The 22,794-nt window shown below is 37.7% G+C and overlaps 1 protein-coding gene across 2 annotated transcripts in view; it reads right to left on the reverse strand.

The window, feature by feature from the left end:
• Window positions 1–5,123, reverse strand: part of LOC113414250 (astacin-like metalloendopeptidase) — a 32,812-nt gene extending 27,689 nt beyond the window's left edge. Inside the window, exons 1-2 of one of the 2 annotated variants that reach the window (XM_026671027.2) lie at window positions 4,932–5,123; window positions 4,789–4,813 (exon numbers count right to left, since the gene is read on the reverse strand). In XM_026671027.2, coding sequence (XP_026526812.1) covers window positions 4,789–4,813; window positions 4,932–5,003 — 97 coding nt within the window. In that variant the 5' untranslated portion in view covers window positions 5,004–5,123. The remainder of the gene's footprint in view (window positions 1–4,788; window positions 4,814–4,931) is intronic. The other variant, XM_087951282.1, reaches the window with a different exon arrangement.
• Between the last annotated feature and the right edge of the window lie 17,671 nt (window positions 5,124–22,794).

Below are 22,794 nucleotides of genomic sequence, written 5' to 3' on the forward strand. Positions count from 1 at the left end.
TCAGTAGAAGACTATGAAGCAATTAACCATTCAAAAGAGCATTACTCAAATTTTCCAGATTGATTGCTAAAATTTGTCAAATATTAATGGCCCTCTTTCATTGGGATCGAATTGTAAGTTCTTCTCAGCTCTAATTTAGTAAAGATGTTTGCTTTCTGGAGGCTATCCAGTAGATCTGACATGAGGGGCAGTGAGTAGTGGTTCCCAATTGCCACATGGTTAAGAAGCTTACAGTCATGAATAGGCTTCAAAGAAGAATTCTTTTTCTTTTTTAATAAAAAAAAATTAATGATCCAGATGTGGATGAAGACAAAGGGCAGATGAATCCTTTCTTCAGATTAACATCCAGAGGGTCTTTTTAAATAGCTAACTCTTGAATACAGGTGAAACTCGAAAAATTAGAATATCATGCAAAAGTTTGTTTATTTCAGTAACGCAACTCAGAAGGTGAACCTAATATATGAGATAGACTCATTATATGTAAAGCAAGATAGTTCAAGCTGTGATTTGTCATAATTGAGATGATTATGGCTTACAGCTCATGAAAACCCCAAATCCACAATCTCAGAAAATTAGAATATTGTGAAAAGGTTCAATATTCTAGGCTCAAAGTGTCCCACTCTAATCAGCTAATTAAGCTATAACACCTGCAAAGGGTTCCTGAGCCTTTAAATGGTCTCTCAGTCTAGTTCAGTAGGAATCACAATCATGGGAAAGACTGCTGACCTGACAGCTGTGCAGAAAACCATCATTGACACCCTCCATAAGGAGGGAAAGCCTCAAAAGGTAATTGCAAAAGAAGTTGGATGTTCCCAAGGTGCTGTATGAAAGCACATTAATAGAAAGTTATGTGGAAGGGAAAAGTATGGAAGAAAAAGGTGCGCAAGCAGCAGGGATGACCGCAGCCTGCATAGGATTGTCAGGAAAAGGCCATTCAAAAGTGTTGGGGACTTTCACAAGGAGTGGACTGAGGCTGGAGTCAGTGCATCAAGAGCCACTACACACAGATGGATCCTGGACATGGGCTTCAAATGTCGTATTCCTCTTGTCAAGCCGCTCCTGAACAACAAACAACATCAGAAGCATCTTACCTGGGCTAACGAAAAACAGAACTGGTCTGTTGCTCAGTGTTCCAAAGTCCTCTTTTCTGATGGGAGCAACTTTTGCATCTCATTTGGAAACCAAGGACCCAGAATCTGGAGGAAGAATGGAGAGGCACACCACTATAAGATGCTTGAAGACCAGTGTGAAGTTTCCACAGTCTGTGTTGATTTGGGGAGCCATGTCATCTGCTGATGTTGGTCCACTGTGCTTCATTAAGTCCAGGGTCAACACAGTCGTCTACCAAGAGATTTTGGAGCACTTCATGCTTCCTTCTGCAGACAAGCTTTAAGGGGATACTGACTTCATTTTCCAGCAGAACCTGGCACCTGCCCGCACTGCCAAAAGCACCAAAACCTGGTTCAATGACCGTGGGATTACTATGCTTGACTGGCCAGAAAACTCACCTGACCTGAATCCCATAGAGAATCTATAGGGCATTGCCAAGAGAAAGATGAGAGACATGAGACCAAACAATGCAGAAGAACTGAAGGCCACTATTGAAGCATCCTGGTCTTCCATAACACCTCAGCAGTGCCACAGGCTGATAGCTTCCATGCCATGCTGCATTGAGGCAGTAATTGCTGCAAAAGGGGCCCAAACCAAGTACTGAATACATATGCATGCTTATACTTTTCAGAGGTCCGATATTGTTCTATGTACAATCCTTGTTTTATTGATTGCGTGTAATATTCTAATTTTCTGAGATTGTGGATTTGGGGTTTTCATGAGCTGTAAGCCATAATCATCTCAATTATGACAAATCACAGCTTGAACTACCTTGCTTTGCATGTAATGAGTCTATCTCATATATTAGTTTCACCTTTTAAGTTGCATTACTGAAATAAATGAACTTTTGTACGATATTCTAATTTTTTGAGTTTCACCTGTAGATATGGAATAGTGCCTTTTAGCTGATGGTGGTCTCCTGGTTTCACATAGATAATATATTCACATGCTCAGTGGCTTTTTCCTTTTCTGCAAAAATATTGGTGAAATCTTTGCATTTTTCTTTCAAGGAAAAGAATTCAGGCATGAGTACAGGAGAAATGGAAAGAAAAGAATGAGATGCCTAAAAATGGTACTGCAGATACTTTTGAGATAAAAAAAATTAGTGCCTTGCTTCCAGTAGATATTGGGCTTATGATTTTATAGCCAGTCTATGCACACCACTATGGAGACACTGAAGGAAGCTGTGGTTTGGAGTCGTAAGAATTATTTTGATTGTGTTTTTTTTCTTGTAGAGGAGTTTTTACATTGCAAAATAGGACAAGGCAATTTTTTGTCAGTTATTTCAACTAGTAGGATCATCTGATAAGCCAAATGCATCATAATGTCATCTATGAAATTAGCTGCTGCACCAGAGTCTAAAACAGCTGTATTTTTGTGCTTGAGGGGATATGAAGAGTAACAGGAAGAATAAAATGCACTTGCCTGCTGTCAGCTGTCTGACCTCTTCTTAATTATCTGAAGGCTCTCCTGCAGAGCTCTTGAGAGGGAGTCTGTGAAATTTTGTGAAATATGGCTTTGAGGTGATTTGTGCTTTTACTTATGAGGTAATGCACACTCCTTCTACATCTGTGATATTTTCTAGCCACCTCAGAAGACTGAATCTTAGAAGATCAAGCTATGGCCAATTATCCTGGAGATCCACAGTAAAAATAAAAAACCAAGATATCTCTTTCTTTGTTTCTCTGTTGCAGACAAGGATCTTGTCATCCCTCCTGTTTGCATGGATTGTATGATGCTGCAGCCTGAGGAGGCATCAAGGAAGGAAGATGGGGTAGACAAAAGACTGTAAAAACCCCGCTCATCATGATGCCACAACTCTACCAATTGCCCATTGATTAACACAGGACACCAAAACATCACAGAAAGATGCTTTTTATTCTTGTTAGGTAGAATGTGAGAATCTTGAAAGTCCAAGATTGGCCCCTTTTATACCAAACAGAACTGAAGTGGATTTGTTTGGGGGTTCCTTCTCATGCAATCAACTTTCCTTGCTTTGAATAATATTTTCTGAAAGTGTCCCCTTAATTGCTCACTTATTCCTATCTCTTTTCCAAAGTCAGGTCTATAATCCTTTGCTAATAGTGAAAATGCATGTTTCACAAAGGATTGTATTATGGTAGGTGGATAATCTTAAGAAAAAGTAAAATTGTGATATCAACTTTGATGTTATGGAGTAAAGTATATTATCATAGGGGGTGCAGCATTATTATGAATAATAGGCTGATTATATGGGAGAGCATTTTTGGAAATATATAACTTTGGATCTCACGCTTATTATTTACCCTGGGGAAAAAAGTAATAGTTCTTCTATATGTCTTTGTAACTTCTAGGGGATCTTCTTTTTGAGAAAGAAAATAAATAGGACACAATATGCCTTTAATCTATTGTACAGATGATTGGTAGATTTTATTAATCATGTTGTTACTGAAAATAAAAAAGAGAAATGGTCCTATGACTATGAAAAATATATACACTGAACAGTTAGATAGAAGATTTCCAAAACCAAGGACATAAGCCATCTTTTTCTTCAAGAGAAAAAAATTCTCTTAACATACTGACTTATTTAATTTGAAGAAGGAAAGAAGCAAGCCTCCTATGTATAATTATGGGACAGGAATTCTATTTCCAGATGTCAAATTAAGGAAAGGTGTTATAAACTCAAATATTTGACAGATTTCCTCTTATCTGGATAAACCAGAAATAATCTGCTATAATTCAGGACATTAGCACAAAATTGATAACTTAACTGATAGCCAAAATGACAATTTTGACTGGAGAAAAGACATTGTCTAAGTTTAATGTTGGCTGGAACCTCTTATTGATTTTTGTGTATGAAACCAGAAAGATGAAATTATGATATGACTTACAGTCTTGATGATTAGAAAAAACAAATTATAGAAAATGTTAGTAATGTTGTAAACATAAAGTAAGAGGTTAATTTACTTACAACTGTTGTAAAAGAAAACTGGAAGCCACTTGTTTATATTGTTTTTCTTTCTCCTTTTTTCTGCACTTTTGCCTTTGTCTTTTTCTTACCTCTTTTCTTCTTTTCCCTCTAAACACTTTTTAGTTTTTATCCTGCTTCTTTTAAACAGAGAAAGGAGAAGGAGAAGGAGGAGAAAGAATACCAGATCCTGAAGGAGGAACTAGAAAGATTTTATTTATTTATTTACATTCTACCTTTACAATTTTTATAAATAACTCAATGACATGATGATACCTAATGCTCCTTGCTCCTCCTATTTTCTCCTGTGAGTTTAGTTGGGATGAGAGAGTGACTGGCCCAAAGCCTAAGCCTTTCATGCATAAGGTATGAGTAGAATTCAGTCTCCTGATTTCTAGCCTAGAACCTTAAATACTAGACCAAATTGGTTCTGTGGAATGTGGGTAGTGAAGGCCAAAGTAGTTCCAGTGGTGGTAGGAGCACTGGGGGCTGTGCCTCCTAAGATGGGAAAGGGACTTCAATAGATCCCAGGAACAACACCAGAGCGCTCTGTACAGAACAGTGCATTGCTAAGAACAGCTAAGATAATGCACAGAATTCTCAAACTCCCAGGTCTCTGGCAGAGGACCCGAAGCTGAGGAAGACACATTCTATCCATAGGAGTGAGAAGGTATGTTTTTTTTTTAATAACAATGATTTATAAAAGACTTATAAATATAAATCAAACTTACCTGAATCCTTGTTTTTCAGAATTCCCTGCAAAAGAGAGAATACATTTTTAATGTATATAATGTATTACTATAGCAGAGATGCAAAAAATGAGTTCTTCAAAGCAAAAGTCAAGATAGTTGTCTTCAGCTGATTGAGGACACACCTGGACAGGTTTACTTGTTGCAAGTCTATGGAAGGAAAACAATAAGGTGCTCAATAGTGCTAGAAGATTCATCTTCGAATTTTTTCCCCACAGGTTTTTATAAGTTACAAGGAGCTCCTCTTCAGATATAGTGGCTGTATTTGCTCATTGGGTTACAATTTTCAGTGAAGACTGCTGACTTAAAGATTGTGTAATAGTTAGATGGCAAGATGTATTTTTGCAGAAAGAAACAAGCTGTGAGAATTCCCAGTAGAATTGGCCAGGGATCATTTTGTGCTACTTTATCTTAAAAAAACAAAAACAAACAAGGAATGTTGCAATATGAGCAAGACTAACTGTTGGGTAACTAATAGCGAGATGTATGAGTAATTAGTAGAAGGAAAAAAGTGTTAGGAGCATGAGCCCAGCTATGCACCCATAGCACTGTGCTTTTCTCCTGGCAGTATCCAGATGGTAAGTCCACGACCCAAATGTGCAGATTACTGCAAGAACTGCAAGAAAAGTCTAGTGTCAGACAAGGAGTTAATGATAATATATGAACACTATATGACAATGCCCCCAACCTTTTGGGTACCAGAGACGGTTTCATGGAGGGTGTTTTTTCTATGGGCTGGCGGGGGGTGTTGTTTCTTGCACTGTCTATATTCCATGTGTGTGCAGATGAGGTTTTGCTTGCTTGCATGGTCTGGTTCCTGACGAGCTGCGGACTGTGCCACTCCACAGCCTGGGGGTTTGGGACCTCTAATATATGACAAATGTCTGTTCTTGTATGACAATATCTGCACATATTACTGCAGTTGCCAAAAGCTAAATATGATAAATATGAGGGCCTCTTGAGTCAAATTGCTGTTTCAGAATTAGGTATTCACTTTTATTTCTCTTGGGCAATAGTTGATGGTTAGAAGAATGAGTTTCATTTAGCCTATTGCACCAAAAAGACAACTTTGCCAGCTTTCCTTTTTTTTGTGTAGAATCTTTAATTTCCTCTGTCTAATTTCTAAAATTATAAAGTCTCAAATTTATATTTTGACATTAAAACAAAAAACAAAAAATGACATAAAATGTCAACGTGTGCTTCAATGATTATAGAAAAAGTTTTGCTCAGGTTTGTTGACTATGTCAGGCATGGAATATTCTTTGAGAAATTGAAATCTCTGACCATCTCATTGTTCTAATGAAAAATCTTTTCTGTACCCAGAACCAGAAGGCACAATCTGAATGAAACATGATGAAATGGACTGGCTCTAGTCTACAATGGAGTAAGACAAAGCTATATATGTTATGGAGATTTTCAATCATCCAGGTCATGGTTGTTTCAAAGGTACTTTTCCAAAAAGCAATGGAACTTTCTTGGTTTTTCCTTGAAAACAAGAAGCTTCTTCAGTTCTGGCTTCAGCTTGGATGAGAAGTGAAACATTTTCAAGGAATAACCAAGAAAGTCCAGTTACTTTTTGGATAAGCATCTTTGGGACAAAGCAATGCACTTTCTCCTTAATTAATCAATTTATAAGCTGAATGTGTACTAAGGAAAGCAAGATTGGAAGAAGATATGCATATTTTTAAACCAGAAAATGATGCATCAGTAACTTCTGCTAGTTAGAAATGCAAATCATTTGAGAACTCTAGTGATGAAAGTCAAAGAGTGCATGAAAAAGGCGTGACTACAATTTAATAAAACAAAAACCAAATTATAAACAAAGACATTGAATAACTTCTCCCTGTTCAGTTCAACTACTACCAGTAAAGGAACATCAAAGAAGAAATATGTCACAGGCTAACTCTTGGTAGGGCAGCAATAAAGGACTGGGGGAGGGGAAAGAATATTCAAATGCTGTGATTTGTCTCTCTACCAACAAAGTTTAGAATCATGCTGGCAATGTTTTTCCTGGTGGCCCTCTATGGAAGTGAAAGTTGGACTTTGAGAAGCAGGATGGAAAGACTATTAAAGCTTTTGAATGCTGACATTGAAGAAGGTTCTTGAGAATACCATGGATAGTCAAAAAAATTAAATAAATTCTTGAGCAAATTAAACCAGAATTTTCAGTTTAAGGAACAAATGAATATTGGGCATATTCTATGAAGGACATTCTCTCTTGAGAGTCCATAGTGAAGGAAAGAAAGCAAGAGAACAACTAGCAACAAGGTGAATAATTTTGATTGCAGCTATGATGAGTGCATCATTCAAAGATTTGAAGGACAATTTTGGGGACACATTCTTTTAGAGAAAATCCATCTATACGGTTGACTATTTGATGACACATCAGTCATCATATGCTGATAACCAATCAGTCAATCAATTGCTTTCTACTTAATTGTTATGATTCATCTCCTACTGTCTACTGTTCAATCAAGTCGCTATCTGATACTGTGGCATATCATTTGTGTTGTGGAAAACAGATATCACTTTGAGCTGCTTTAGAATCATACTGAGGTTGAACAATAACAGTTACTAATTTGTTCCCTACAAAACATGATTTTCAAGTTCCATTTAAATTGATACATTTCTATGTGGAAATGTAAAAGGGAGTTAATTGTATTATATTTTAGCTAGTATATCTCCAATTCTTAAAGTAACAAGAATGATAGGGAGAATGTATTTACTCTCCCTGCACTACTATTATCCAATTCAACTCCATATGTAAATATAAGTTCAAAGTGATGACCAAAGAACTAAGACTCTGGTTATTTTGATAGCTGTAAGAATGTCCAGCTCAGTACGCCACTCTGAATCACATTAAAAGGAAACAGGGAATCTTATTTCTACAGCTGCAGGTTATAAAATAGCAGACTAGCCAATTGGAAATATATCTGGCAAGGAAAAGGAAAGAAACAAAAAGGAGTTCACTGCACTAAACACAGCCTGGATGCCTCTTTCCAGCTGGGGGAAAAGAAATTTCAGACTTGTGCCTTGGAGCAATCTGTGAACCTTGGAGATTTCTATTGTCTCCGTTTGACTGGGAGGGGGAGGAGTGGAATGGAATCTGAACAAACAATTGGAATTACATAAGCAATTTAATCAATGCATGAAATAACTTCAAAACAACGAAGTTATCTAATTGAATGACAGCAACTCTAAACATATTTTAACTAGAGTCTTATAAATAAAATAAATTTTCCCCAAACAACCTTCCTTGCATAATCTTCTCTTTGCTTGTTTAATTATCATAGGTCGTTTTCAGGAAAGGATTTGATTAGTTGTTAAAACAGGAAATAATAGTATGGATTCAATGTTCAATTTACTTCAAACCTAGTTCAAGCTAATGGCTATCAGTAGTCTTCATGTAGTTATATCCTCTCCTCTAAAGATGCCCACGTTGATGGCTATTGTTATGTCCCTAATATAACAATCCCTTTTTTAAATCTTTCCATCAGGCACAATCTGCCTGTCCACTTTCTCCATGGCAATCATAATTGCACATGACCTTTTCCTAAGCTAAAAATCCAGCCATTAAGGATCTGTTCTCAGGTGCATCACTTTCTCTTTTACAGTATTCTTTTTGACACACAATGACCCCAGTTTCACAGAGTATTCCAGCTGTAATTGCTGGAATTGACTTGTACAGTATAATGTTTGCTTTATTCTTTACACTACTTGTATAGTTTTCATTTTTTTCCACTGTGGCGCATCATTTATCAATAGTGTCCATCACTGGGGCAACATTTCCATCAAGATCCCTTTCCTTAATAGGCATTGCTGCCTTAAATCCTATAAGCATATACAGTATGAAGTTGGAATCTTTCGCCCAATTCTTCACCATTATATATTTACTTATAACTGCATTTAAGTTTGATACCTCCTCAAATTTGTCAAACTGCCGATCTCTGGAGTTAGGGATTGTTGTTACAGTGAGGGAAGTTCCCTCACTTTACCAGGTATCATCTTACAGCTGTTCAGCAAGTTTGTTTTGACAGCGGTTTATTTTATGAAATTGTAAATCTGGCCATCTATTTATCTCTGTCTTCAGATCACTAGGGTAGAAAGCATAGAACCCAATTTGATTTTTGCATGTTTATTTCACATATGTAAACAGCTAGAGACAATAGTTGTAATGATCCAAAAATATCATGCCAGCAGACGTTTTGAAAGAAAGGCTAAGACTAGCAATGCCAAACATATTTATCATCCAATTTAATTCCATCTGTTGACAGTCACCAAATTACATTTTGTCATGGCAATAGTCATTAAGTAAAGAGAGATTTATTTATAATGGGCTATCTTGATATTGTAATTCAGCCAAATGCCAGAGAAGCTTAGAAACAGAAACAGTAAACAAATAAGTCTTACCAGTTAAAAAAACAAACAACCCTTAAATAGACTCTTCCCTTCTTGTAAAAGTACAAATAAAGTAAAATATCTGGTCATTGAGGGAATCCCAGATCCAAGTTACAAAGATCCAGATGATGTTAGAGGACAGCAATGAGATATGGAGCTATCTGATATCTGATCAATATCATCAGAATATCTGATGAATCCCACATGTTTAGAAATTTCTGCCTGCAGACTTCCCTGCATCAGACCTGCTAGCTCATGGGTGTCAAACTCACTGTGTCATGTTGGCATCACATGACATATTATGACTTTTTTCCCTTCGTGGAGCTGGGGTAGGCATGGCCTGCATGTGATACATCCGGCCCAAAGGCTGCCAGTTTGACACGCCTGTGTAGCTCATCTGTGCCAGGAATGAAATAGTCACACAGCTTTGGGAATAAGGTCAAGGAACATTCCCATGGCCTCTAACAAGTTATGTCTCTTTGTATCCATAAAAGAGGTGACTATATCTCTCCACATGCTTCTGCTAGGTTTTAAGTTCAATTCAGATTGATGGCTTACCCTTGTAAAGTGCTAAATGGCTTAAGGGCCAAGTGAATTATTTCACATTGGTTCTTTCAATTATTATCTGAAGTCTTTCTCCATATGTCTCTGCAAGTACTAGGTACCATCATAATGTCTTGATGTGACTGATACAAATTAGATAATTGCATCATTGCACAATGGCATCATGATGCTTAAGTCATCATTTTGACAACAGTTTGCCTTGTTCATTGTTGCATTCATGGAAGGCTTGTAGGGACATTAAAGTTTGTTTATTGGTGTCATGAATGTGTACCTTGGTATGCAAAGAACGCTTTGTTGTTGACTGAAAACTTGAATGATTTGCAGTGAATGTTAAACAGAATGTATGATGCAGTGAGAGACAAGGATTTGCAAATGAATATATCTATGACCAAAAAGTTGTCTCTTGACAGGGGAAAATGGAAGGAATAATAGCAAGTAGTACATCATAGGGAAGAAAACTTGAAGTAGATGACATTGTGTACTATGATAGCATGAGTACTAAAGATGCAAAAATAGAGAAATTTTAACTGGGGCAAATACTGGATAAATGGTTATATGTTGTAAGGAATATATGTTTATTTAAATAAGTGAAAATAGCTCTATATAAGATCTATTTATTACATGCTATTTATATACCACTTATCTCACTGTTGCAGCAACTCTTGGCAGCAGCATATAACTTTAAATATTTATACCAATTTCACTAGGTGGAAATGATAGCGGGATATATGAAAAATTGAATGGGAATGGATTACTTATAAAGGGTGTGGCATACGACAAAAGTTATAGAACCAAATTCTGTATGGATATTAAATGAATGTAGACAGGATACAAATGTTACTGGCCAGTATGAAAGAAGAATTTAAGAAGGGTTAGTTTTATAGAGAAAACAAACAGAAGAAGAAACTGTCAATGGTTTAAGAATAAATGGAATAAATGAAAGATAAAGTAAATTGCAGGAGCTAATCTAGGTTGGTCACTGGGACAAGAGCTTTTGTCTACTGAGCTTTCAGTCTCAATCTGGAGCCCATCTTCAGGGAACTCTCTCTAGCAGAGTGTTTACTGTTTTGGGTGTGTGGTATTTATAGTGCCTGTTGTATGTGGCTTTTAATCTACTCACAATAGAATTCCCTATGCCTCCAGGCTTGAAATTTTGGGCTTGGAACTATGCTGCCCGCAGTCCAATCTAAGCATAGAACACAAAATTGTCTGCTACAACATCTTGCCTGTCAACAACTTGTTCAGCTTCAACTACAATAATACACAGGAAACAATTGATACAAACTCAAGATAAACCACTTCAAACTCGATTGCAGAATATATGACTTCAGCAACAGATTGGTCAATGCCTGGAACACCCTGCCCAACTCCATTGTCACAGCCTCAACCCCTCACAGCTTCAACCTCAAACTGTCTACCATGGATCTCACCCCATTCTTAAGAGGTCCTTAAAGGGGGCGTGCATAAGCGTACCAGCATGCCTACCACCCCTGTCTTACTGTTCCCATTTATCTGTATTTACTTCCTTTGTTCATGTTTATGTTCATACCTATACTTATTATCTTGTACATGTTTGACAAACAAATAAAATAAAATAAAAATAAAATAAATGTTGATTGGGGTGTGTTGATGTCTAGGTTTTAAGTTGTTAGCTGTCATTTGCTAGTGTTGCCCAGCCCTTGCCTTCTAAGGCTGGTGGCGAATCAGTATTCCTGTTGACTGTTGAGGGGCCTGTTTCCCAGTCTTCAATCACTTCCCTGGCTGTTTTTTTTTTTTTTTAACCTGCTCATCCAACAATCATAGGAGCCACAAAAGTGAATGAGTCCTGGTTCCATATATATGGAACACATATATTTTGCCTTCATTTGACAAAGTAAATTGTAATTGGAGTTAATGGTTGAAAAGGAAGATGAAAAATTTGAAGAAGAAAATGCAGTGCTGAAGTGGATTCGGGCTTGGGAGAAAGGATGGCTTGCCAACATAGAAGATATAGGAATGTGTCCTGTCAGAGGAGAACTCTGGACAGCTGGGCCTCCTGGCTGCATCTGTATCTCTCTGTCCCTACAAGTGGGGGCTTTGGTTTTGTTCCCACACCTAGTTTTATATTCCCTGACCCTTGTTTATGCATTGGCATAGCTGTTAAGTAGTACTTCTGACCCTATCAGATATTTGGAGGGAGTGTCTTAACCTGAACTCTTTCCCCTTAATACTCAGAGAAATCTCATATGCCAAACAGTGATCCTTGCCAGTAGCTGAACAAGAAGAGGAAAATAATAATAACAGCAGAAGCAGCAGAAGCAGCAATAGAAATATGTAATCCTTATATCCACCTCTTGGTCTCTGTGATCAGAGAAATCAGCTTTCTCATCTATTTTGGGGATCTGGAACAAAAGATACAATTTAAAAATCATTTTTATTGATGACAAAACAAGAAAAAAATTAGATTTCCTTTGAACTTGAGGTAGTCATGAGAAAACAGAAACTATAGCATTGATGAAATCACAGAATCTTAAACATTAATCTCTCCTAAAATTCTACTGAGAGACTGGATAAAAATCTGTGGGCTCCCTGGCTCCAAAAAGAATGCTTGCAATGGAGCAAACAGACAAGAATTCAGTTTAGTGTGTGCACAAATACAATAAACTTCATATATAATAGCAAAGGCAATTATCAAAGCAATCAGGCAGATCCACCCACAGAAAATAAGTATAACATCTTTAAATGGGGCTTTAGGAGCAGTTGAATTACTTCTACGCAAATTGGGAGCTTCATCTAATCTAATTTTCACCTTTGCTCCCCAAGAAATAAGCTTGCCTCTGCACCTTCAGGCAGTTCTCCATTCCACAATCCTTGGCGATCTGCCGATAGTCTCTCTTGAGCATTAGCTTTATCCATTGCTTTTCCGAGATCAGCTTTCTCTGGGGCTTATGTAAATCTCACACCAAGGCTGTATCTGCACTTACTGCCATTTCCATGCAATTTTCTCTCCATTCTGCCTCCACCAGGAAAGGTGTGGCTGGATCTTTGGACTTTCTTAGGAAAGGGTCTCCTTTTGTCCCTTCCCTTCCTTCTGCCAAGGTTCCAAAAACAATTGAGCCCAAAGAGAGTTGATGGTGACTTGAGTATTAATCATCTCATCTATTAGTTATCACACATTTTTCAAGAAAAAGGGGCTGGGGAAAATCGGTTCCTTGTTCTTAGTTCAATCAGATTTTGTAGTTTTAGTGTATTGGTGATCTGGATGAGAGAGAAGGTTTGGACATGCGGGGGGGTATGAAATGGGGGAATGGCTTCACTGTACAAGGTGGTATGAATGGTGTTGGGGTCATCTAGTTTTAGCTGTATTTCTTTTTCTTTTATCTCATGTTGTTAACATTTTCTTGATTTACTATTCTAGTAATTATACTTTTTCTGGGCTCTGCCTAACACTAACACTCTGAAAGGCAATATGAGAGGTATAGTTGTATTTAAGTAATTCATTTTGTTATTCTGCTTATTTTTTGTTTCTCTCTACTTTTAATTGGTCTGTGAGTTAACACAGCTTAAATATTATGTAAATGGAACATATAAAATAAAAGCAAGTTCAGGCAAGCTTTTGATCTCCTGAAGTTGTTTCTGTGGTGAAAAAAAAACAACCTCTATTTTTCTTCACCGTTTTATGTAACTGGTTTCTTATAACAGCAATTCAAAGCATGGTTAGTTGTTGCACTCTTGTGGCAGATCGTTCATATTACACCATAAACATGTTCAATTTTTAAAAGTGCAAGGGATCTGATTAATGCTAAAGTCTGAGCTGATCTACAATAGATGCTCTGAAAGAGGTCAGTCACAATCTATACAGTTTTCTTTTCATATATTCACGTAATTCTACCAACTCTTTTATTGCTTTAAAAAAAATCTAAACAGACAAGCACACTTAAGCACAATGTATGTTTCCTTCTATATTTCATATGTTCATACAGTATTATATATTTTTTTGCAAATGTGAGTTTTTGGATTTCTCTATTGTATACCTTAACAGGAATATGAAGGAGATTTTATTTATTTTGGAGTGTGATTTTCCTTCTAATATTTATTCAAGGAAAATAAATGAAATTGAATCTTTTCATATAGAGCTTCAATGATAGAGGCAGAAGTACTCATGTATATTTCTCTGCTTTCTGTTTTCTATATAGGTCTGGAGTCTGATTTAGGGGTTATTTTTGAGTTTAAAGTGATAAGAGTGTTGGTGCCCTGACTTCTTAATGCCGTTTGTTGGAAGCATATGGTCAATTTTACAAAACTAGGAACATTTCCACCTCTCATGTATGAAGATTATGAGATGCTTTATGTGTTGTCATTGGCTTCAGATGAAACAAAAGAGGGAGAGCAGCAGGCATACAATGTTTTTCAGGGAATGACCACTAGGTATTATGATTGATGTCAAGGACTGTCATTACGCTGTCTCTTAGAGCAGGGATCACCAACCTTTTGGACCTCAGTGACCACCAATTCATAATTTTAAATCCTGCAGACCAGAGACCCTGGGAAAATCCCCAAAAAAGTCTGCAGGAAAGTTCCCCACCCCGTTTTCCTACCGATTGATCATTCTTTATTTGGGATCTCAGGATATCATCTCCAGCTCCATTCTCAAAGGGAGAGACTTTTGGCTTCATGCATGCAAGGAAAGCAGCAGAAGCAGCAGAAATCTTTCTTTCTCTCTCCCAAACTCCACCAGAAATGAATCTTTGTGAGACTTGTTGCACCTGTGCAGCGTCTCGAAGCAGGATGCCTTGCAGGGTCCCAAAGATTCATTTCTGGCGGAGTTTGGGAGAGAGAAAGAAAGACTTTTGCTGCTTTCCTTGCATGCATCCAAAAGCAGAAGAAGAAAGAAGTGGAAAGAAGCAGCCCGGTGGCCAGGCGAGGTGCATGAGGCAAGGTCCCCCCCTCCGCCCTTGCCTCCCTCCCCTCACTACCTCATGTTGTTCGCAATGCAAGCAATACAAGCCTTGTGTTCCCACGCAGCCTGGATTAATTGCTTTGGGGTGTGCTTTGGGGGTGACATTTCTCTGTGGACCATCAAAAAAATTTCACGGTCCACCAGTGGTCCACGGCCCACTGGTTGGTGACCACTGTCTTAGAGGAAAACTTCCTTTTGCTGTTTGTTGCTCTTTCCATGAAAAATATCATGTGTTGAAAACTTATGGAGAATCACATGGTGGTTTGCAGCAGTTAGGATATACTGTAGCTGTGTAAAACTAGCTAGTTGCCTCTTCCCGATATGCAGCCGCTGACAGATTTTGTTGGCTCGAAGGAACAGCAGGAATTCTTTTCCATATTTCTTTGGGTGGCAACTGGAGCTCCAAGCCATAACTCTGTCTCCTTTTCTTGCACTGAATGGAACATTGTTTAACATTGTTAAACTGAAGGCTCTCCCAACCAGAGGTGCAAAAATCAAGAGTCAATGCTGTGAGACTGGCATCCATATAAATGATTTAAAAATATAAATACAGGTAGTCTACATGAACTTACAACAGTTCATTTAGTGATCATTCAAAGTTACAATGTCACTGAAAAAAATGACTTATGACTGTTTTTCATACTTACAACCATTGCAGATTCCCCATGGTCACATTATCAAAATTCAGATGCTTGGCAGCTGGCTCATATTTATGATGACTGCAGTGTTCCAGGAGTCACCTTTTACGACCTTCTGACGAGCAAATCAATGGGGAAACCAGTTTCACTTAACAACTGTGTTACTAACTTACCAATTGCAGTGATTCACTTAACAACTGTGGCAAGAAAAGTCGTAAAATGGGGCACATGTTTCACTTAACAAATGTTTCACTTAGCAACAGAAATGTTCAGCTCCATTGTGGTTGTAAGTGGAGGATGACCTGTAAACATTGGCCCTGAATACACATTGATTTATGTAATTTTCATTAATTTAATGGCTATAGTATTTTACTTTGAGGATCATAACATATCTCTAATTGGGAAATGTGTTGTTGTTTTTTCATCACTTTTTATTAAAATTGAAGTATTTTCCATTGAACTCTGTTTTTGTTTTTCTGGTATGTGAATAGTTCTAACTCTAATACTGGCATTCCCACAGGACTAAAATATAGCCAGCAAAGCTTTCATTAAAAGACTGGGTTGTGCAAAATTAAGAACAAAAGCCCTCCCAAGAGATTTGTAAATTTGGTTTGCTAAGTGAGTTTTTAGGTCATTTATGTGGAACGTTAAATTGTCCTCAAGATGGAAATGTGTGATTAAACACAAATAATTATGGGATTACTTAATGGATTCAGCCTTCTGGTTCTGATATAGCATTTATTTATTTTTCTTTGTATAAACTGCTTGCATACTGTACTTCAAATAACTGTTTCCTTGATCTCCGGATTCAGTTATTAATTAGAAATATATTGCTGATAGTAACTAATAAACAGAATTTAAATGCAAAATATTTGTTTCTCCTTCTTCGGATTGTTCTGATAAGAGAAGATAGAAGCTGAAATACTGTATTTTAAGACTTCCATGTTTCTGTTTTATTAGGGTCCTTTATATATAAAAAGTGCACTTTGGTGGTTTTTTCCAAGTAGCAGAAACCAATGTCCTTTCCAAGGGATTCAACTTTGCAGTCGCCCCCAAACGCACCCCCACTGAAAACATTATATGCGGAGTTGAAGCTAGCCTAACCAAAATTAACCCAAATGTAGCCAATAAAATCAGACTTGAAGTCACCAACGTCCTCTGCTCCAGCAGTCCACCCAGAAGCAACTTACACAGAGAAGAACAAAAAGCATTCACCAACTTGAGGAAAGACAACAACATAATCATTCTCCCAGCAGACAAAGACAACGCCACAGTCATGATAAACACATTGGACTACCAATCCAAACAATCCAACCTACTCCAAGACCCCGCTTACAAACTTCTAAATATTGACCCCACTACCTACCTGGAAAAAACCACCAAATCCAAAGAAAAGCCTCTCCCATCAGTGAAGAGATCCAGCAAAGAATCATCCCCAGAGGAAAATCATCCAGATGCCCTAAACTCTATGGCCTCCCCAAGATGCACAAAGAAAGAATACCATTCAGACCCATAGTCATCTCCATAGGCTCACCTCTACAGAATCTTGCCAAATTTCTCACCAAACAACTCCAGCCCTACACAGAATCCATCACCTCACACATATAAAACTCTTTCCACTTCATAGAAACAAGAAAGAAACAAAACCTACAACCCAGTGACCTACTCGTGAGCTTCGATGTCATATCCCTCTTCACCCAAGTACCTATTAAAGAAGCCTTGACAGCTATCCAAAACAAATACAACCCTCCCTAAGCACATCCTAGATCTGACCCACCACTGCCTAACCAACACATACTTCATCCACAATGGACAAAGATACAAACAGATAGAAGGAGCACCTATGGGATCACCCCTCTCACCCATCATCGCTAACCTATACATGGAACACTTTGAAACCAACACTCTAGACAAATCCAAACACAAACACAAACTCTGGCTTAGATATGTAGATGACACTTTCGTAATTTGGCCACATGGGAAAGAAAAACTGGACAACTTCCTCACACACCTCAACAGCCTACACCTCAAAATACAATTCACCATGGAAACAGAAGTCAACAACCAACTTCCCTTCCTGGACATCCTAATTTACAAAAAACCCAATGGCTCCCTAGGACACACCATCCACCGGAAGAAAACACACACCAGCCGCTACTTAAACACACAATCCCATCACCACCCTGCACAGATCAACTCCGTAGCCAAGACCCTCATCTCCAGAACCAAACGCCTAGCCAACAAAGACCACCTGAGAACAGAATTACACACCCTCACTAATGTATTAATTTCCAATGGATTCCAAAGAAACACAATTACCAATCTAATCCTAAGGGAGACACCCTCCAGAAACTGAAACACAGAACAGGACAACAGTATCACCCTCCTCCCCTACATCAAAGGCACCACAGATAAAAATCAGCAAAATTCTCCACAAACACAATATCAGAACAGCCTTTGGCACTGACCAAAAGATAGCCAACATCCTAAGAAACCCCAAAGACAAGATCCAGCTAGAAAACCAAGGAGTTTATGAAATACCATGCAACAATTGCCCACTCCATACATTGGACAAACCAACAGGAGAATAAATGCATGTATCACAGAACACAAGAATGCAGTCAGAAAAGAAGAAAATACTTCCTACCTTTTCCAGCACCTTAAAGCCTCAGGACATGAAATTAATTTTGAGGGAACCAAATTAATCTCCAATACTGAACACTTCAATAAGAGAATAATCAGGGAAGCCATCGAAATTGAGAAACACCCCCATAACATGAATAAACGGGATGATACCTGCCGCCTACCAGACATCTGGAAACTAGCCCTTATCAACAAATGAGTCCCAGCCACAAAAAACAACACCGGACCCAAAACAACACACGACACCACCACCAATCTCCCTCACCAGACTCAAACCCAAACCCATCCCATAGACGAAAGGCAACCACCATCCAGAAACCAGACCACGGCTGCATCACCAGCTGCCACACACCCCAACCCCCAAACCAAGCAAACTGACACACACCATGAACACATAGCCAGGCCTCAGACTTGGAGCCAAACCAAAACCCAGAACGTCACATCACAGCCACCCGCTCAAGATATCACATCACAAAACTCAGGAGGTTACACCACAAAACCTCAGAATGTTACAACACAGCCAACGACCCAGGAGATTACAGCACAAGACCCAGGATGTCACAACAATAGAACTCAGAAGGTCATCACACAGCCCATGACCCAGGTTGTTACAACCCAGGAGATTACAGCACAAGACCCAGGATGTCAAAACAATAGAACTCAGAAGGTCATCACACAGCCCATTATCCAGGTCGTTACAACACAGGAGGCTGATAGACACACAGCCAATACCTCAGTCACACATGTTCTTATGAAGAAGCCAACCAATCTGCAAACATCAACTCCATCAACCAATCAAGAAATAGCAACACAGCCAACCTCCCCACCAGTATTTATAGAGAGACAGCAGCTCCGATCACACTTTGCTCACACAAACACGAAGCCAAAAGCACCAGCCTGATGATGGCGAGTGGGACCTTATCGAAACGTCGCCAAGATACTCTCAATCTTACATGGGAAAAGACCCGAACACACCAAGATAGATAGATAGATAGATAGATAGATAGATAGATAGATAGATAGATAGATAGATAGATAGATAGATATTTGTTTTCTTAAGTTTTAGATATAGATATAGGATATAGATATAGATATAGATATAGATATGATATAGGTATTCAGCTTTGTTCGGGTATTTTCCACATGTCATTATAGTTGTGCTTTTAAAGTTGTAGCAACTTTTGGCAGACTCTCATCTGCCATCATCAGGCTTCTATATAACACAATACAGAAGCCTGATGATGGCAGTTGAGATTCTGCCGAAACGTTGCTACAACTTTAAAAGCACAACTATAATGACGTGGGAAAATACCTGAACAAAGCTGAATCTCTATACTATATATATGTATTCTATCTTCTCTTATATATCTCTATCTATCTATCTATCTATCTATCTATCTATCTATCTATCTATCTATCTATCTATCTATCTATCTATCTATCTATCTATCTATATAAGAGAGAGAGAGAGAGGGTTATATAATATAAAACTCTTTATATTCATACATGTATACAGAGGGAAAACAAACACATTTTTCTTGTTCCCATTTGATTTTTTTTTCTTTTTTACCTTCCTATTTCTTCAAACCAATCAGATAATATACATGATAATGTACTGGTTCTTCATATAAAAGGACACTCCTGGCTATTACAGTGTGTTGTTATTCCAAGAAATAGATTGGCTCTGCAGGCAGTACGGTAGGCTTTGGTTTCAACACATTTTTATATGAAATGACCTCTTTTTGATGGATTTATGACAATTGCTTAGAATCCTTTTGTTTAATAAAAATGCTTTCCAAAAATTGTAAATTATGTTTTTGGGGAAAAAAATAGTATTCATGAACCTAAGGCAACTGATCTTTATATAAGTCTTTAAAAAACAAAACAAAATGCAAATAAACCTCATTATATTTGAAGGAAGTAATGTGTTTGAATTCTAGTCACACAAATTTGGTGTAAACTGAGCATCTAATAATAGAAATGGCTTTCATTGAATATGCATTAGAAATGCAATGCTATTGTATTATATTGGAAATATGATTGTGAGTATATCTTTATCCTGTGCTAGATAACTACTTCAAACAAAGTTCTCTGCGTTGGGTGCATTCTTTTGTCTTTGGTTTGAAATAACTTGGTGATTTCACCAAAACAAATATTTTGGAAAAAAATATTTTCTCAAAGTTCTTTCTTAGCTTGTGACATTGGTCAGAGTACTGTAGATACACATTGGTACATGAATATTTGTATTCTATCTTACTGACTCAGAATTGTAGTCAGTGCACCATCAAGGATGAAGAATGTTCAATTATTTTTCATAGTGAACCCAGTTACTCTACAGAAAGATTTAAATATGGAAGATGGTTGCTAAACAAAATGTACGGATCAAAAGCAAGGAAAATAATAAAAGGTTTAGGAATGCCATGTGTTTCCAAGCACTTATATAATTTTCATGGTTTTTCAGGTGGTTTGTCTAAATCTAACATCTAATATTCTGACATTCTTCAAGGCACTTCTCACTAAAATACTAGATTCTCTTCTATAAAGCAGCCCCAAGAAATTCAAATGGGCATTATTATTGAACTATATCAGAGTCTCTTATATATTTGACCATATGTATAGGCTACTTTCCTTTCTTCCAGCTTGCTTGTTCTCATCTCTTCCTCCTGAAATGTCTTTATAGCCTATAAAACTTAAATATTCTTTCTCCTTTTTCATATCTCTGGATGGAAAAAAGATAAAATGATTTTTTAATCTAGTTGTGTCACAGTGGATGCGCTAGTTCAGCTTTCTGGCTTGAAATGAACTATCCGGATTTTAGTTTCTATTCATAAGTATGTTTTCTGCCTTCCCTTTGTCTGTTTTGCTATTTCATGCAAAAGTGGTCTCGTGACAGGCTCAGATGAGTATATGAACTTTCTAGTTCACATACATATCAGTGACAAATTAATACTTGGTAGACTGAGATTATTAGAGTTGGTGAAATAAAATGTTTAGCTTGAATTTTTTGGGCATGAATTGTATCAAGTTAGGTATAATATGTAAGTTTTGGGTTTGTTTAAAATTGACAAAATTGCCACAATAAGCATTGTGATTAAATACTTCTGATTAATTTGATACTTTAAAGTGGATGTAACTTGTGAATTGCTTATAAAGCTGGTTATATTTTAATTAAATGAATAGTGTGCTGAATAATCATGATGTTGGATGAGTTTTGCTTACATTTCCATGAGTAAACAAAAGCAAGCCACATTTTAAGGAGTTTAGCATTTATTGGAGAAAGAACCTTGTAATCAAATCCTTTTTTAAAAAAAACTATTTCAAATAGTTTAATTTTAAAAATATTCTCTTCAGTGTTAAAATATCTCTTTTCTTCTCTTGTGACCTAATCCTTAATGTGTTTAATATTATGCCTAATGAAGAGTTTTAGAGAACTCAAAACTTTACATGCAATTTTAAAAAATGGGGATTAGTCTAAAACAGGGGTGTCAAACTTGACTTCATTGAGGGCTGCATCAGGGTTGTGTTTACCTCAGGGTTCCAAGTGGGGGCGCATGGTCAGGGTGAGTGTGGCCAGCTCAGCATCTATTTCAGTTGCAATGGCCTCCTGCAGCACTCTGCCAGCAAAAATGGAGCTGGGGGCCCTCTCAGCAAGTTCTGACCAGTTCTGGAGAACTGGTAGCAAAAATTTTGAGTAGTTCAGAGAACCGGCAAATACCACCTCTGACTGGAGATTTTACAGTATCCTTCCACTGCCATGCCCACCGAGCCACGTCACAGAACTGGTAGTAAAAATATTTGAATCCCACCACTGCCTCCCAGTCTCTGCTTTTGGCTGCGACAGCCTCTTGCAGCCCTCTGCCAGTGAAAACAGAGCTCAGGGAGCCTCTCCCAAGCTCCATTTTCACTGGCATAGGCCCCGTGGGCTGGTCCTTCTCTGGTCCTTCGTTGTTCCCAGGGCGGCCCCGCAGGCCAGATCTAAGCACCTCTGGGTTGGATCTGGGCTGTGGGCCTTGAGTTTGACACCCCTGGCATAAAACAAAGATAATGCTACCGGAGGGATTGTTGTTTGTTCCTAACTCATGATAGACAGTTTAGTAGTTAACATGATGGACTAGGAAGCCTTGAATTGTAATCCTGCCTTATGCATGGAAGTCAGTTGAATGATTTGGGCAACTATCAGAAGGAGACAAATGGTTCAGTCCCAAAACGTGTTGTCAAAAATGTGCAGGGACTCATCAAATCCAATTCAAAGATTGTTTGGGAAAGGAAAGGAAAGGGAAAGGGACATAAAGAATGCGATTATTCCCAGAAAGTTAATTTTAGGCCTCTTTCATGTAGCATAATCAAGCACAAGCTCAAATCTCCATCAAGCATCCAATAATCAAGGAAATAGAATCTCTCTGTTCTTCTCTCACACATTCCTTTCATTTGTCAAGGTTCATATTGGAAAGTTGAATATCATTTTGACTGTAGTTTTCCTAAACTTTCTTTTTTCTAGCTCTTTTTGCTGTTCCTGATATAAGAGGGTGTGCAAGAGAAAGAGGGAGTAGGGAAAGCTTAGTGCTTGAATTAGCATTGACCATCTTCATACTGACAAGCTATAATAAATAAATCTCTCTTTTTTTAGGTAAAATGCAAGAACATCCATGGAAGGATATTTGTACAGATATGACATCTGTGGCAGGATGAGGAGACTGATAGCTATACACATGTCTGGCAAAGAGCATCATAAAATTCGATAATTGATAGGCTGTATTTTCTTTTTACACAAAACAATAAGATCTATGGCACAGATTCTAAACTATG

Source organism: Notechis scutatus, chromosome 1 (genome assembly GCF_049901735.1).
Source record: "Notechis scutatus isolate UNSWTSFEM ecotype Mainland chromosome 1, rNotScu1.2, whole genome shotgun sequence".
NCBI lineage: Eukaryota > Metazoa > Chordata > Lepidosauria > Squamata > Elapidae > Notechis > Notechis scutatus.